General features: G+C 55.0%; 1 protein-coding gene across 1 annotated transcript in view; it reads right to left on the reverse strand.

The window, feature by feature from the left end:
* Positions 1–14: 14 nt before the first annotated feature.
* The window catches only part of LOC102030526, a 15,502-nt gene continuing 589 nt past the window's right edge, over positions 15–14,927 (reverse strand). Inside the window, exons 2-3 of the mRNA XM_005402301.2 lie at positions 13,127–13,277; positions 15–1,408 (exon numbers count right to left, since the gene is read on the reverse strand). Coding sequence (XP_005402358.2) covers positions 1,027–1,408; positions 13,127–13,277 — 533 coding nt within the window. The 3' untranslated portion in view covers positions 15–1,026. The remainder of the gene's footprint in view (positions 1,409–13,126; positions 13,278–14,927) is intronic.

A 14,927-nucleotide genomic window follows, 5' to 3' on the forward strand; every position in this document is an offset into this window, starting at 1 on the left:
ACTCAGCGCTACCTGGCCCGCGGTGGCGCGCCGGAAGGCGAGGAGACCCATGCGCGGCGAGATCAAGTGTAAAAGGCAAGCCGCAGCCACTTGGCCCCAATTAGAGGCCAAACCTTTTATGTAAACAGGGAATAATTAGCTTTGGTAATAGAAGCGTAAACAGAATCATCGTCCATTGATTTGCTAATTGCCCTCCTGTCCCATGACAATAGCCCGCGTTTCTCTGGAGGTCGGACTGCCCAGTGCAACAGGGCAGGTAAAGGGGTGTTACACTCTGAAATGGGGGAGTCGGCTCTTGCCCACCTCCAACTGGGGCGGGGGAGAGATCTCAGCCCGCCCCCCTTTCTGGCTGTAAGTGCAGCTCGATTAATTCTCTTTTCTAAAAGGAGGGAATACCAGGTGGGTGGTTTAGTCGGCAGCATCCCAGGGGAGGCCAGCCTGGCTAGGGCCATGAAGCCCCCGGACATTGCAATTCCCCGAACAGGTGCTCATCTCCAGCGCACAACCCGGGAGCCCCAAAGTCCCTTTCTTGGGAGCAGTTGCCGATCTCAACTCGCCCCCAGGGCCCCTGAATTCAAAGTCAAATCGTGTTACTTGCACCCACTTGAGGCAGGGCCAGTTCAACCGCCAGACTGCGGGACACCTGGGAAATTACCCCCCGAGGCCGGGGTGGACGTACGGAGTTTATGGATGAATCCGGTTTGCAGGGCGTGGAGGCCAGCAAAAACTCTCAGCAGGGGACTTGGGGGCAATACAATGCTACTGGCACCAGGCACCTTCCTCAGCTCCTGAGGACTTTCCAGACAGAAAGGACCTGGGGGGCAGTGCCCCAACCCCGCCCCCAGTGTGGCATTTGCATAGCAGTTAGCACAGATTTGGGAAATGTGGCAAGTGTCCGCATCAAAGCCCGGGTCCCGCTGTGTGAGCCAGGAAGGAAGACTGCTGCTAGCTCCCTGGGGCCCAACCTCAAATCTTTCGAGCCTGCATCCTCGCAGGGCTGACTGGCCCCCAGCCTGGTTTGTCAGACTAGAGACGGACACACTTTCCGTGGAGGCCGCTGATGACCAGCGTCACCGCTTTCACTGTCCTCCCCTGCAGGGCAAAGGCAGAGACCCTGACGCTGTTGCCCCATCTCCTCCCCACCTCCCACCTTACCAGAAGCATACCTTTGTCTAGGACCGGCCCAAAGATGGCCAGGCTGTCGTCTATGGTGGTGCAGTTCCAGCGGCGGCCCCGGAACTGGTGCTGGCACTCCTGGATGCCCAGCTTCACGCCCTCGGCTACACTGGGCATGATCTCGATGTAATTGCGGCAGAAGCGCAGCTGCTTGGGGACCAGGCCCGGGATGGAGCCACAGAGCAGGGGCTGGGAGCCCAGGGATGTGTACTGCTGGCCCAGGGCCAGGGACCTGCGGACAGACAGAGGAAGACGGCTTTGTGGACATAAAGCACACACCCCAGCACGGCATCACTTCTTAACGCACCCTCCAGGGTGGGCGGCGGAAGGGAGAGCTTATCAGACTGACCCCAACGCCTGGAAAAGCCTGGTGCCTGCACATGCATTGCCTTCGCCGGGCAGGAGCATGAGCACGCCCAACTTGCATGGGGACCTCTCATGGGAGCCTTTGGGGCAATGCAATTGAACCCTGGACTGGAAAGACAATATTTGAGCAGATCAACGCTTTTCACTGCCCTTCAAGTCCCTGATGGCACTGAAGGGATGGAGGTGGGAGATCTAGGGAGTCCAGGATTCCAGGGGCATCGTGTGGACTGCAGTGATTTATAGGAACCAAACCTAAAGCAGGAAGGCAGCAGAGGCAGGTTTTTGTTTTGTTAATGTGGTGCTGGGGACTGAACCCAGGGCCTTGTGCATGCTAGGCAAGAGCTCTACCACGGAGCCGCACCCCGACCCTGCAGAGGTTGGTTTGACCTCCGCCCCATCTCGGAAAAAAAAACAATCTTCAGTCCCAGCAGAGAGCTTACATGTATGTGTGTGCACTTCAAACACACACACACGCACGCACATGCATGTGAACACATGCACGCCACTGTGGAAAGGCCCCTCAGCATCCTTGCCGGTGTGCTGCCTGCTCAACCCCCAACTTCCTAGCATCTTCCCCGGAAATCAGCAGCACCGAGACCCCGGCACACCAGGGCCTCTGTGGACAGCCTTACAATTAACAGTTTCTATTTTATGTATTTATTTTTGCGGTGCTGGAGGTTAAACCCATGACCCTGATCATGCCAGGCAAGCACTCTAGAAGTTTCTAGAGTGCCACCTTTCTTCTTGCTGAGATTAGAGCTCAGCTATGTTTCAAGACAAGTTTAAATCAAGGTCAGGAGAAAGACCCCAGCTCCCGCTCTCCCACCCAAAACAATGCGACTTTGGTCAAGACATCCCTTTCTTCTGCCCATTTTTGTTTTGTTTTGTTTTGTTTTGTTTTTTGTTTTCTGTTTTTTTGGTACCAGGAATCAAACACAGGACCTTACGCTTACCAGGCAGGCGCTGTGCCGCTGAGCTACATCCCCAGCCCCCTTCGGCCCATTTTTCAATGAATAGAGTCCGCAGAAGGAAAGGTCTTGTGGAGGGATGGGGGAGTTGAATATGTTAGAAAACCAAAGAAGTGTGGGAATCTCTGGCTTTCCATTCCTTCCCCAGCACAGGGAGATCAGAAGGGTGTTTTGTGGGCGAAGCCAAGAAAATGACGTGTGGGTCTCAGTGAGCCTCAAAGCCAGTTGTGACCAGCCCTATGGCGGGGGCAGAGTGAGCTGGAGTTCAGGGGACCATCTCTTCTCCTGTGTCCAGCACTGACCAAGACTTCAGTCTAGTCCTGGCCTTAGTCAAGTTCCTCACGCGAAGTAACAAGGAGAGGTGGAAAGACCCCAGGAGAAGACCCCAGGGCTGGGTCGGAAAAAAGCCACACACACTTTCCGGGCTGGGAACAGGGATGAACAGAACATCTGCCGTGTGTCCGCTCTTCCCGTGCCACAATCTTTGAACGCAGCAGACTTGACTGACTTGAATGTGGAGAACGTTCCTCATCCTCTGGATGAGGAACCCGGGGCTGACAAAGTCAACAGCCTGCCCAAGGCTTCTGACACCAGGCTGTGGCAGATCAGAGCGCGCTATATGCTGCTTCCCCTCGGCCCTTCCCCCGTACCCTGGCTTGCGCCTGAGCAACTCATGGAGGCTCCGGGATGGAGCTTTCTAGGTAGTGCCCAACTGCCTGGGCTGCCTCTGCGCTCAGTTGCCAGGGGAGAAGCAGACCCTGGTTCTTCTGCATGTTTATTTATTTTGGGTGGAGAGACCGGGGCACCAGACCTGGGAGTGTGGATGATGACATTTATGAAACATTTCCAGATCTCAAACACTGAGCCCCTTTTTTAAATGAACTGAATGATTGATTGACTGATTGATTGGAGACAGGGTCTGGCTGGCCTCAAACTCATGGTGATCCTCCTGCCCCAGCCTCTCAAGTGCTGGGATCACAGCAGTGCGCCACCACGCCTGAGCACTGGGCCCATTTAAAAAGCAGGAAGAGCAGCCCCAGTTCTGACTGAGCAGTTATCACGGGCAGTGGTAACTGCTGGCTTCCTCTGTGCTCAGCTGAGCCCTTTCTTTGACTCGGCCTCCATTTGAGCCTCATTAACAACCTAGCACATAGTGGGGTCTTTAATAGAAGCCTTGTTTTTACAGATCGTTTAGCAGGTGCAGATCACAGAGCTGTCATGGGAACCTCAGCTTCCTGACTTCCTCCCTGCCTTGTTGGTAAACCCCACCGGGGTCCCCAGAGGGTGGATATGGCTTCAGGCTTGCGTGGGAGAGACCCAGTGAGTCCAGAGGACAAGCGCTGCTTGCCGGGCCCGGCAGTACAGAACAGGTTAATGTGAGAATAAAATACTTATCATTTCCTGGCGCAGGTCTGGCTGCTGTCACCTTGTTTAATCCTCACAGCAGGTCTGTGAGGCTGAACTTCAGCGTCATCGTCACTGTCTCATTTCCCAGACAAGGACGCTGAGCAGGGAGCAAAGTAACCTGCCTGGGTCTGCGGGGCTGTGAAGTGCCAGCGTGTGAGCGGGATGTCCAAGCCCGTCCTGCCAACTGTACACCCCCACACTCACTAGACGGGGCAACAGGGCAACCACTGAGCGTGGACAGCTCTGCGTAGCACCATCCAGTAACTCACCATTCTGACTCGGTTTCCCTCTTTACATCAAACCCTGACTCACGCCCCCTGCCCAGGTCCAACCCGTTGTGCACCCAGGAGACCCAAGGAGCCGGGAGGCGCGGCTCACATCCAGGTCACTGATCTAAACAATTTTTGTAACCTCTTCATCCTCAGTTTCTTCATCTGTAAAACAGACACAATGGGAACAGGAAATGGAATAACCCCTGGTGCCTGGCACACGGGAAGCCCTCAAGAAATGGTGGTCAACCGCAGTTGCCGTGTGGTTAGGGGCTATGCCCAGCTCCGTGTCGTCAGCTTTTGTTGCCAGCCTCCCTCTTCCCATCCTTGCGTCGCTGATAGAGCACATCAGGACGTTCCCAGTCCCTTCCTGCCCCACACTGGGAAGATGCCTTGGCTCAGAGCAAAGACCTCTGCCCGGCAGCTCAGTCCTAACAGGGCTGGCGAACAAAGACATGTGTGATCCGGCAGCATGTAACCCAAAGGGGAAGGGCAGAGGGACATTTCCAGTGTGCTCCATTCAAAGGTTTCGGCTTAGATCTGGACATCCTGCTGGTAATTAGCAAGGGTCTCTGGGGTGCAGGTTTCGCTCCAAGAGCTGGTGTTGGTGCTAATGAGGCTGTGGCCGAGAGATTGATTTCTGCAGGATAGCTGCTTCCCCCAACGCGCCTTGCCACCCTTGACCTGAGCTCCTGCTCACACACCACCACGTCGGACAGGCCTCCCTCACAGACACAAAAATTTCCCTTTCCACTTCTTGTCCCATTGTTAAAGCACGGGTTCTCTTGGGGGAGACAACATAGGGAGCCTCATTCTCCTCGTTTCTTTCTACCGAAGTGTGAGTGGCTTTTGATTACATTTGCCTCAGAATCCATCTGCTTTACAACTCCGTGCCTTTGCGCAAGGTGAGCCCTCCGCCAGGAGTGGCTTTCCAGCCCCAGCAAACATCTTACCACCCTTCACACCTGGGTGGGCACCAGCCGGAAGTAACCTCTCCCCCGTTTGGATGTGTCCTGTGCCTTGTTCAGGACTTCTCACCACAAAGCGCTCAAGTGACGTGTTTCCACCACCATCTGGCTGGGGGAGTGCAGGGACCCAAGGGTGAGGGTGCGTCTCCTCCTCCTTTCCCAATCCTCCCCCAGCGACACACGCACACACACACATGCACGCACACACACACATGCACCCACACGCATGCACATGCCAGCCTACTTGGCCTTCCACAGAGCCAGGAGCATGATAGGTACATGCTGATGCTCAAGGCAAGGAATAACGGAACGCCCCCTGTGAAGAGCCGGGCTGATGTCCTCTCTCCCCAGCTCCAGGCATCCGGAGGTTCCACCTACACACAGGACAAGACTTCTTGGTTCCGCTGAGGAAGTTCCTGATTTAAGATCTCAGATGATAGCCAGGCTCCCAAAGGAGCTACAGACCTGCCCGGCACTGGCAGCTGGTGAGGGGGAGGGCAGACTCCTGCCTGGCCTTCCCAGTTGGGCCAGGGGCTATTTATACTCAGTCCCTGCCCCTGCCCTTGCCAAAGGGCCCTGCCACCCTCCCGTGGGCACAGCTCATCTTCCACTCTAGCCACCCACTGCCCAGCTGGGCTCAGAACAGACACGATGGCAGCAGGTGCCAGCAAGCCATGGCTGCGGGTGGAGACCTCAATGCTGATCTATCATCTATCATCTATCATCTATCTATCTATCTATCTATCTGGGTCTCACTAGGTAGCTAGGCTGAAACTCAAACTGATCCTCCTGCCTCAGCCTCTCAAGTGCTGGGATTACAGGTGTGTGCCACCACGCCTGCCCAGATGAAAATTTTACACAACCAGTTTAAATCAGCCCCAGTGCTGAATCAGCGCTCCACGGTCACTGCAGTTCCTATCATGACCAGTCAGATTTGAAGCCCTGTACCGGGTAAGGAGCCATCTTGGCACCCAAACCTGGGTTTTGTTTCATTTTGTGTTGTTTTACCTTAGAACCTCCCAACATAGGAACTTAGAGAGTGGAGGGACCTCAGGGATCACCTAGTTCAAGGTGTTTCTTATGGGGCTGGGGATTTAGCTCAGTGGCAAAGTGCCTGCCTGGCAAGCGCAAGTTCGTGAGTTCAATTCCTGGTACCGGGAGAAAAACAAAAACAAACAAAAGAAAAACAACAAAAGATGTTTCTTATTTGTTACCCACTTTTTTTCTGCAAATGCACTCTCACACAACCTGTCTTCCCTCTATATATAAAACAGATACAGAGAGCTTGTTCCTCAAAAAAGTTAAAGTAGCCGGGTATGGTGGTGCATGCCTATAATCCCAGCACTGGGGGGCGTGGAGGGGGCTGGGGATTTAGCTCAGCGGCACAGCACCTGCCTGGCAAGCGCAAGGTTGTGAGTTCGATTCCTGGTACTGGAAAAAAACAAACCAAATCAACCAACCAAACAAACAAACAAAAAAACCAGCACTCAGGAGGCTGAGGCAGAAGGATCCTTGCAAGTTCCAGGTCAGCCTAGGCTACAGAGTGAGCTCAAGGCCAACCTGAACTGCATAGTGAGACCCTTTCTCAAAAAGACAAAAAAAAAAAAAATTAAAATTACCACAGAATCCAGAATTCTGCTCTAGGTATATATCTGAAAGATCCAAAACCAGGGACCCCAACAGATACTTGCCCACTAACACTTACGGCTGAGGAATGACAGTGTGGTACCCAAATGCAATGGCGTAGCATTCAGTCATGAAAAGGGAAGAATTTCCAACATATTACAGACGAATCTTGATAACATTATGTTATATGAAATAAACTAGGCACAAAACAACAAATATTGTGCAACTGAACTTATGAACTATCTAGAGACAGGATTAGATTAGATTAAATTAGATTAGTAGTTTTTGTTTGGGATAATAGGAAAGTTCTGGAAATAGTGGTAATGTTTGCACAGCATTGGAAGGCATTAAATGCCACTGAATCGCACACTTAGCAATGATTACTATATGAGAAGGTGTCTCCTTGGATCCCCACCCCTCACCTTGCCCCTCAGCGCCCACCCAAGGCCCCTCTGCATGATGCAGGAGCCACCTGCCTGGCCCAGTCCCTTCTTCCTTCTCATGGGGAGCTGGGGCCCAGAGACGCTGTCATTTTCCAGCTTGCACAGCCGGCTGGGGGGCGGCAGGGGCAGAACCGAGGCTTGCAACTGCCAGCAGGGCTCATCTCCCTGCACCACGGCACCTCACTTGGGGTGGATGGCACTAGCCTATAACCCACCAGGCCCTAACCTTGGTGATGATAGACATACATTCTCAGACACTTCTTTAGGGGATGGAAGGGCTGCACCCATAGTGCACATAAGGTAGGAGGGGGACCCCAGGGCTGCAGCCCAGGGAGAGGCTCCCCTCCTCCTCCCACCAGTCTTGGGGTGGGTTCTATCAAGCTTCCCCCAGGCACGCTTTTCTTGAAGTCATAGGCTTTGCGCCCTCTCCACAGGGAAGCCTAACTGTCCCCGCCAGGTAGGACACCATCAGACCTGAATCAAAGACATAGTATCTCCTAAAATGCCTGTCATGGGTGCTTACAGGAAAAGGGAGGAGTTGGAAACTCCTCTATGGGTTTTGTTTTGTTTTTTGGTACCGGGAATCAAACTGAGGACCTTGCGCTTGCCAGGCGGGTGCTTACGCCACTGAGCTATATCCCCGGCCCCTCCTCTGTGGTCACTTCTCCCTTCCTACCGTGACTGGGGTGTTTCCATGAGCCCCACAGTGGCCCAGCGCTGGGTGCTCCACATGCTGGCTCCTGAGCAGTTCCAGACAAGAGGCCTGCCCTCCTCATGGGTCCAGAGGAACTCCACCCTGGCCTAGAGCAAGATGGAGACTGCCAGAAGCGGGAGGAAAGCCTCAAGAAATGACCAGGAAATAAAGAACCAAGAACTGGCCTCAGAACTCAAGGAAAACTCCTTTGCACTTAGGTCAAGAGGCATTGGTCTCAGAGCTGGAGGGTGTCACACACAAGCAGAGCCCAGCAAATTCAGGCACATGTGCCCGCCCAGTTTAGCGGGAAAGGGTTGGGCCTGCTGGGTCATTCGTCTCACCCCTAGCACTCTCAAAGAGCTGCTCCCCACGTGAGAGCAGCTTGAGATCCACAAGCTGCCATCTTTGCTCACCTCTCCCCTGGCCGTCTCTGGAACACACAGGGTCCCGGTGAGTGCTGAGCAGAGGTCTACCTCCTTCCCAACAGACTGGTGCAGGGCCAAAGGGGCTCGCGCGCTGCTGTGAGCTGGCGGCCTTTGGGGGACTTCTACATGCCTCCAACAGGCTGCCTGTCCTCGGAGAAGCAGACATGTTGCCAGTGATGTAACCCCTGCATTCTAGGGAGCTGACGCAGTGTCACAAGCCCAGGCTGAGCAGCTTAGGGGCTTGGCAAGACCCTCTCTCAAAGTACAAACTGAAGAAGGACTAGGGATACAGCTCAGCGCAAAGGCCCTGGGATCAATCCCCAGTAACAAACGAAAAGCGGAAATTCCTGTAGACCCATCCCATTCGTCACTGGTTCATCCACTCCACGGGCAGCGGGGCCGATGGGGAGGGGAGAGAGAAGGGAAGAGTGAGGCGGAGGGATGAGCCCCTGGAGAGCAACGGCAGGAGCTGCTGACCTGCAGGGTGCTGGGCCTCCTGCTCAGTTCAGCGGGGAGCCGGGCCAGGGCAGCCAGCGAGGGCCTGGCCTTAGGGAGCAGGTTAAAGCCTTTCCTTGGCAAACACACTCTTTCACCCCGTCCACTCAGTGCACGTGGAGGGGATGACTCGGAGCCCGGCAGAGCTCCAGGCGCTGGGGAACGTGGCGGTGAGCGCATCTGTGGAGCTGCAAGGAGTGCCCAGACCAGGCGCCTGCCAAGAACAGACCAACAGGCTCGTGGGAAGAGCACCTGACCTCCAGCAGGGGTGAGTGGGGCCCCACTGCCAGGACCAGGAGGAGCAGACAGGCTTGCGAAGGTGGCTGGGGTTCCCTCGGGCACCCCGGCAGGGGAGCAGGCTCAGTGCAGGAGGCAGGAAGGGGAAGAGCAGCTGGCACACCCGGCTGGCGTCTGGGGCCACAGCAGAGAGAAGGTAACGGCTGAAGAGGGCCAGGCGCTGGGCTTCGCTCTGCAGCCCGGCAGACACTGAAGCTTCCAGGGCCGAACTTTGGCCTTTCGATCTGTCAGTCAGGTCCAAAAGGAGACCACAGGCTGGGAGGGCAGCTGGGAGGCTGGTGCGGCATTTGATGCCAAGGAGATTCCGAGGCTTTTGCAACCACACACGATCCAGCTGTCGCTGGCCTGAGCCCGCGGTGAGGCCGGGCTGAGAATTGCCTGCCTCGGTGAGCGCCTAGGTCTGTGGTGGGGGTGGGCCCTCTGGCCAGCTCGGGACGGGGGCCTCGGGAACAGAGGGGAAGCCATGAATAAGGATCAGGGAAATAAGAGGAAGGAGCCAGGGTGACCAGGAAAATGGAGATGTCGTCCACCCCGATTGATTGTAAGAGGCGAAGCAGCACCAGGCACAAAGATGAAGGAGGGCTGGTGGGGCCAGGATACCTCCAGGCGGCTCTTCCACAAGAGGAAGGGGGAACCCAGACACTCAGACTGGGGAACCTCTGTCCTGGAAGCTGCTTTAGGCCTGGTCTCCCCTGCGGGCACAGGGAAGGCTGGGCCAGCGGAAGACGCCTGGGCCAAGGCAAAATAGGCCCCGAGATGGGGTAGGCAGGCTGGCCAGCCTCAGGGGGCTGAACCTCACCCCGGCGGCCAGAAGCTGGAGCAGGAGGTGGGAAAACCTCCCGGGAGCCCACAAGCGGCAGGTTGGTTGAGCCTGGCCTCCCTGAGGAGGGCCCGTGGAGGCAGACGGCCAGCGTGCTGGGGCGGAGTCACACGTCCCCTTTCTCTGCTCTGTGCTCCTGGTGCTTCGCTCCTCACTGGGCCAGAGCTCCGGGGCTTCCTCGGCCCTCTAGCCGTCCCTTCCTCATCCTGATTGTTCCCCACTGGGAGCTGCTAAGGCCTACGCCCGCCTCAGCTGAAGCCTGGCCCAGCGGGTTTTGTCCAGTTCTCCTGGGGCCTGTCACACTGCATGCATCACCAGCATCACCAGGAGCCTGGCAGGAGCAAGAAAGCGGGACCTCAGGGAGAATCAGAGGCAAGGGAGGGTGTTCCGGGGCAAGGCCCACGTGAGGGGCGGAAACCTCATGTGCAAGAAGAAACCCAAGCCCGGCGTGATGGCGCACACCTGCAATCCCAGCACTCAGGAGGCTGAGGCAGGAGCATCGCCACCAGTTCGAGGTCAGCCTGGGCTCCACAGTGAGTTCAAGACCAGCCTGAACTGCATAGCGAGACCCTGTCTCCAAAAAGAAACACACAAAACATCAAAGCTGAACCACAAAAACATCCTCGCCATCCGGGAGCAGCACCTGAGGATGCAGACACAGGGGTCCCTCTTTCTCTCCCTCCCTAAGCACTCCCACGAGACCCCACACACCACGTGTCGTTCTGTGAGCGACTTTGAGAACTCCTCTATGCCCCCAACTTCTAGAGGTTCGCTTTCAGGGTCAGGGGGGCCCTCAGGAGGCAGAGCACCTACAGGGTCCTGAGAACCCCGACAGGCCTCAGCTCTGGGGCGCTGAGGGAGGGAAGGGTGTGGGCAGCCGTGTGTAGCCAAGGAGTGCGTCCAAGACTGGGCAGCCCTGCCTCTGTCCCGGCGGCGGCTTGGCCAGCTGTTTCTGTGGGGAGTCAAGGGGCACCGGGGAGGGAGAGGCAGGACCTGGGCTGGCATGTTGCCGCTACGGCCCTCCACAGCGCCTGGCCTGGCCTGGCCTGAGGCTCCCCGGTCTGATAAGATGTGACAAGATGGCCTGAAAAATGTTAGAACCTGTGAACTACTTAAACCTATTTTTTGCTGGGTTGTGAGCACGAAGGTCCCCCACTGCATTTCACAGGAAGTGGGGGGGCGCAGGGGGGTCGTTGGTCTGAGTGGAGGGGGAGGGGAGCTGTCTCTTTTGGCCAACTGGGGGGAGGGCCTGGACCAGCATCGCGGGCTCAGGAGAGGGATAAGGAAGGTGGGAACCGAGGGAAGGAGAAGGAGAAGGAGAGTCCAGAGATGTGAGGGGAAGAAGGCCGGGAAAAGGCAGAGGGAGAGCGCCTACGTCCCGGCCGGCCCAGCGGCTCCCCCTGGTCCTCCAGCAGGACCGGGCAGCTCCTGAGGACACCAAGAGCTTCACCCAGAAAGACTAAGATGGGGCAGGGAAGGGCCTGAGCCCAGCACATTCTGGAAGGGCTGAAGGGTCCGCATGAGGGGCTTCCAACCGGACTCACACAGGTGGCCCGAGAGTTACCCAGACGGAGCGCCAGAGTCGTGGGGGATGGCTCCGCGGAGCGCAGGCCAAGGAGAGCTGGGCCTGCTGCTCCCAGCCGGTCACAGCTGAGCCTACTCGTCCCCCACCCTTTAGGCCCGCGCCTTCAGAGCTGCCTCCAGATGCGCCCGGTTAGGCTGCCGCAGGGGCACCCGAGGCTCAGAGACTCCCGTGGGACCACAACATTCCCGCCTGCTAGTGTCAGAGACGCTCATAGCTCTCTCCAAACGGGCCCGGCATACTAAAGGAGAGATACGGGCATTCCAGGAACCCAGGTGGAAGAAAGAGAGAGAGGAAGGAAGGAAGAAAGGAAGGAAGGAAGGAAGGAAGGAAGGAAGGAAGGAAGGAAGGAAGGAAGGAAGGAAGAAGGAAAGAAGGAAGGAAGAGAAGGAGGGAGGAAGGACAGGAGGGAGGAAAAGAGAGAGAGAGAGAGAGAGGGAGGGAGGGAGGCAGGACCAGGTGTCTCTGGAGCGCTCCTTAGGTACAAGGCAGACGTGCAATAAAAGGCTGTTTGGTAGAAGTCTTTGCCTGAGCAGATTCTCTTGCTGGCCTCTGGCTGGCTGGGAGCAGGTGCATGGGCCTAGGAGGGACCTGGAAGGGCACCGGACGCCTTCCGCCTTCCACCATTCCCATAGTATCAAGTCACAGGACGACAAGGCTGGGGGGAACTCAGACCTCAGGCAGTCTGGTTTCTTGGGGAAAGCGAGGCCTGCAGAAGTGATGTCACTTCCTCTGTGTTTCCCGACTGGTTAGAGGCAGTCCGGGGAGGTCAGCCCTGGCCGCTGACTCCCAGCGAGAGCTCTGTCTCCTGTACACCCCACAAATCCTTCTCAAAGCCTCCCAGACTGCCGTCCAAGAGCTGCGGCTTCATTCAGTACCCACAGATTACCCAACAGGATACAAGAGCTGTGTGTCCCCCAACCAGGGCTGGTACCACGGCCAGGGGCACAGCGTGAGAAGTCTCATTTGCTGGGGGAACTAAGCAATGCAGTGCCGCTTAAGGAGGCCTGGGAGAGGGCTTTCAGAGGGGTGATGTTTGACCTAGGCTTTGAAGTCGAGTTCAGTTTGGGTACCTTTTTCTCCAGGAGCTCTGCCATTTGTTTCTTTGCCTGCTTCTCTGCCAATCTAAATTCTAATTTAAAACAGGTCTGCATCTTTAGCCCACTTTAACCTTATAACACCTCTTCCCTTCCTGACCTTCCCGGTCTGGGGGGCGGGATTTATCTCTCATTTTACAAGTGGGGAAGTAAGAGTCTGACCGGGCCAGGTTGCTTGCTCCGAGAAGCCAATTCTGCTGGCTCCCAGGCCAGGGTTTCGCTGGTCCCCACACCACTTCCCCTTTGAAGGCCGGTTCTGGTAAAACAAGAGAGCCTGCTCCACTGTCACTTCCCACTTTTCACTCTTATTTGCCCCTCAAGCTGTTAAATTTAAAATCCCAGCTTTCTACCTCCACCTTAAACTTCCCTCTGGCCATTCCCCCAGCTCTTACACATACCTCAGGGGAACATTAAACACATTCAGTTGAATCCTCCATGTCTCTATTTCTCCACTACAGATGAGACTTTTGACAGGAGCAACCCCTTCACTCACCTGTAGGTCCTAGGGTGAGTGGCTGGCTCGCCAGTGAGGACGTGCCCCGTGAGGGTCTCCTGTCCTCCTTTTGCGGTTCCAAGGCATTCCACCTGGTTACCCTGGCCATCCCTCACCTCCCCCGGCTTGCACAGGCTGCCACCATTATAAGCTGTAGACACTCAGCCAGTCCTGTGCTGAATGGTAGGAGTCAGATATATATATATATATAATATAAGGACGCTCCTGGTCTTTTGAGAATTCCCACCTCCAAAAGTAGCTTGGGGGCTGCCTCAGGTGGTCCATGTTCCTCCCCTATGGGGGCCTACATGTTACCAGCTCTGCCCCACCACCAGGGCTAGATCCTTTGGGACCTCACCGTCCCAGCCACCTCCTTACACTGCACCCTTTGGGGGCCCAAGGACATTACTAGTGGGCTGCTAGGGTCAGGGAAGTAGGCAGTATACTATGGTGGCCAGACCACTTGGGGGTGGTTTTGAATAACCCAGACATCTGGGCTCCAGCATCAGACCTGCTGGACCAGACCATCTGGGGAGGAGTCCAGAAAACTGGCTCATTAAAAACCTCCCCCAGAAGTGTGACAACAGGAGGTAGGAGATGGTGCAATCTGAGGTGCCCCACCTCCCCTATAAAGTTCACTGACCAGAGATGTTTCATCTGAATTTAACACACTTTAAGTAGTAAACTTTGGTTACCTGGGAAACATGAGGGATAGAGGAACGAACCAATGGCACTATAGGGAACAAACTGGACACTTTCAGAATATAAGACACTCTGAAAGACTACAGGCCTTAACTCTTCAAAAGGTCACTGTCAAGGGGCTGGGGATTTAGCTCAGCGGCACAGTGCCTGCCTGGCAAGGTTGTGAGTTCGATTCCCGGTACCGGAAAAAAAACAACAAAAAAAAGTCACTGTCAGTTTTTAAAAGCATATGAACAGCAGTTTTTACTTAACAAGCATATCGTATATCACTATATTTTGTCTGCTTCCATCTACTAAAATGTAAGCTACATGAGGACAAGGATTTTGATCCATTTTATTCAGTTATATTTCCAAATCCTAGCAAGCTACCTTAATATTGAATTTATTACTCATCATTTTATTGTATTATTAATTTTAATAAACTAATTTTTTAAAGCATATGGGCACATGGGAGAAATGTTTCCCGCTAAAATGAATCTATGGGACATAACAATCAAATAATTGGAGCTTGGGTTGAAAATCCTATATATAAGGGCATTTGAGGATAACCAGGGAAATCTAAATCATTAGGAATTATTAATCATTTTGTTAACTGTGGGGCTGGGGATTTAGCTCCGCGGCACAGCGACTGCCTGGCAAGCGCAAGGTCGTGAGTTCGATTACTGATACGGGAAGAAAAAAAAAAACCAAAATAATAATAATTTTGTTAACTGTGACGATGGCTTGAGGTCAGGGAGTCAGTCATTCTTACATTTTGGAAATGCAGGGTTCATAACGACTGTAATTTGAAATTGTTCAGCAACTGCATTGTGTGTGTGTGTGTGTGTGTGTGTGTGTCCATACCGGGTAGGGGAGAGACGACGGCGAAACGTTAAAAAATGGTTTCAAGAGGAAGCGCTGGCTCCTCCTTTTTCTACGATTTGTTTGTTTCAGTTTTGAGGACTGACCCCAGGACCCCGCAGCACGCCAGGCGATCGCTCTGCTTGGAGCTACGCCCCCAGCACTGATTAGCAATCTTCTCAATGAAACTGTGGACTGCAACCACAAAAACTGCGACGGACTTGCGGGGACTCCGGCGGGAACCGCGCAGGGCCGCAGC

Source organism: Chinchilla lanigera, unplaced genomic scaffold (genome assembly GCF_000276665.1).
Source record: "Chinchilla lanigera isolate Chin_1 unplaced genomic scaffold, ChiLan1.0 scaffold00077, whole genome shotgun sequence".
Classification (NCBI taxonomy): Eukaryota; Metazoa; Chordata; class Mammalia; order Rodentia; family Chinchillidae; genus Chinchilla; species Chinchilla lanigera.